This window comes from Carlito syrichta, unplaced genomic scaffold, assembly GCF_000164805.1.
Source record: "Carlito syrichta isolate Samal-C Ts95f unplaced genomic scaffold, Tarsius_syrichta-2.0.1 Scaffold80094, whole genome shotgun sequence".
In the NCBI taxonomy this organism is placed as follows: domain Eukaryota; kingdom Metazoa; phylum Chordata; class Mammalia; order Primates; family Tarsiidae; genus Carlito; species Carlito syrichta.
In genome coordinates this window covers 234699-236707 of record NW_007024190.1, presented here as the reverse complement: position 1 = coordinate 236707, position 2009 = coordinate 234699, and the positions used below count along the sequence as shown (strand labels likewise).

Genomic DNA, 2009 nt, shown 5'->3' with positions numbered 1-2009 from the left:
TGCAGACAGAATAGTATATGCAAAGGCACCAAGCTGTGAAATGGCCTGAACTGTTTTGGCAGCTTCTTTGGGGCCTGAAATAAGAGTGGGAGTAAAAAATAGGATGGGTGAGTAGCCTAATGGTAAAGGACAGGCGGCAAGTGTTTGGATTAGAGGCTAGCATCCAGGCTTTTGATAGGGACTCTCAGTGTCTCCCCCTTTTTTTGTCTGTTGCCCACAGATTTGGCATATCCTCCTGCTCATAATGAGATTAGTGCTGCTCCAATCAGCCAAAATGAACCTCATGGACATCACCAAGATCTTCTCCCTCCTGCAGCCCGACAAAGAGGAGGAGGACACCCATACGGGGGAGAAGCAGGTTCTCAATCAAGCAGTATATGATAACGACTCCTATACCTTGGACCAGCTTTTACGCCAGGAGCGTTATAAACGTTTCATCAACAGCAGAAGTGGCTGGGGCATTCCTGGGACACCCTTGCGCTTAGCTGCTTCTTATGGCCACTTGAGCTGTTTGCAGGTCCTCCTGGCACATGGTGCTGATGTTGACAGCTTGGATGTCAAGGCACAGACACCACTTTTCACTGCTGTCAGTCATGGCCATCTAGAATGTGTGCATGTGCTATTGGAAGCTGGTGCCTGTCCTGGTGGTAGCATCTACAACAACTGTTCTCCTGTGCTCACAGCTGCCCGTGATGGTGCTGTTGCTATCCTGCAGGAGCTCCTAGATCATGGTGCAGAGGTCAATGTCAAAGCTAAACTACCAGTATGGGCATCAAACATGGCTTCCTGTTCTGGCCCCCTCTATTTGGCTGCAGTCTACAGGCACCTCGACTGTTTCCGCCTGCTTTTGCTCCATGGAGCAGACCCCAACTACAACTGCACTGACCAGGGTCTATTGGCTCGTGTGCCACGGCCCCGCCCCCTCCTTGAAATCTGTCTCCACCATAATTGTGAACCAGAGTACATCCAGCTGTTAATCGATTTTGGTGCTAACATCTACCTTCCATCTCTCTCCTTGGACCTGGTCTCAAAAGATGATAAAGGCATTGCATTGCTGCTACAGGCCCGAGGTGAGTGGTGAGCAGTCCAGCCCAATAGGTTACCTGGTTTGGAGGTCCCAGGGCCCCAAATCACTATTCAACCCAATCCTCTGGGATGAACTGGAAAAAACTCCATATTCCTCTCTCTCCTGGGGTTCAGTAGAGAAGAGGTTACAGATTCCATGTTAGGGAAAGGTCACTAAGATGTGGTAGGGGTGGAGGGGTAGCACTAGCCTAATTTCTGGTCCTGGTTCTGTCAATGACCATTTAATTTCTTAGAAGGGAGAGGACATTAAGACTGTCATAGCCAGGGCAGGAGGATGTAGGCTTGGGTGGGAGACTTGCACTGAGAATAGCTTCTCATGACCTGTTCTCTCCTTGCTGTAGCGACTCCACGGTCGCTCCAGTCACAGGCTCGTTTAGTCATCCACAGAGCCCTGTGCCAGGCTGGCCAACCACAAGCCATCAACCAGCTGGATATTCCTCCTGTGTTGATTACCTACCTCAAACACCAACTGTAATCTTGCTGTCTGCCTAGGAATTGACGATGCCTCCAAAACCACCTGGGGACCCAGGTAGCTGGAGGGTACTACAACTTCACCCATTTCCCTGGAGCTGTACTCCTGTATTATCCTCCACAATAAAATTCTCAACAAAATAAGCCCTAGTATCTGCTGTGTCTGGCGTATGTGGGGGGATGGTGAGAGGGGTTATTGGAAGAAGAGGTCTGATTGGCCATGGGGAAGGATGACAAATGGGTTGGCATCTGACAGGTACAGAAGTCTCGACCACTGTAAGAACAAAACAGAAAAATAACCAAATGGCCTGAACCTCCCCACTACCCTGGCTTCTCCATTTGTCCTGCCCTCTCACCAGTGCTTTCTATTGGTTGAACCCAGCCAGAAGATAATTGACTTGGGAACCTAGGAAATGTAGACTGAAGGGATCAGACCTCCTATGGTACAGAGA

General features: G+C 49.7%; 1 protein-coding gene across 1 annotated transcript in view; it reads left to right on the top strand.

Moving 5' to 3' along the window:
* Nucleotides 1-1702, top strand: part of ASB12 (ankyrin repeat and SOCS box containing 12) — a 7465-nt gene extending 5763 nt beyond the window's left edge. Inside the window, exons 2-3 of the mRNA XM_008054852.1 lie at nucleotides 221-1070; nucleotides 1428-1702. Of these exons, the coding sequence (XP_008053043.1) occupies nucleotides 245-1070; nucleotides 1428-1561 (960 nt within the window). The 5' untranslated portion in view covers nucleotides 221-244 and the 3' untranslated portion in view covers nucleotides 1562-1702. The remainder of the gene's footprint in view (nucleotides 1-220; nucleotides 1071-1427) is intronic.
* The last annotated feature ends 307 nt before the right edge of the window (nucleotides 1703-2009 follow it).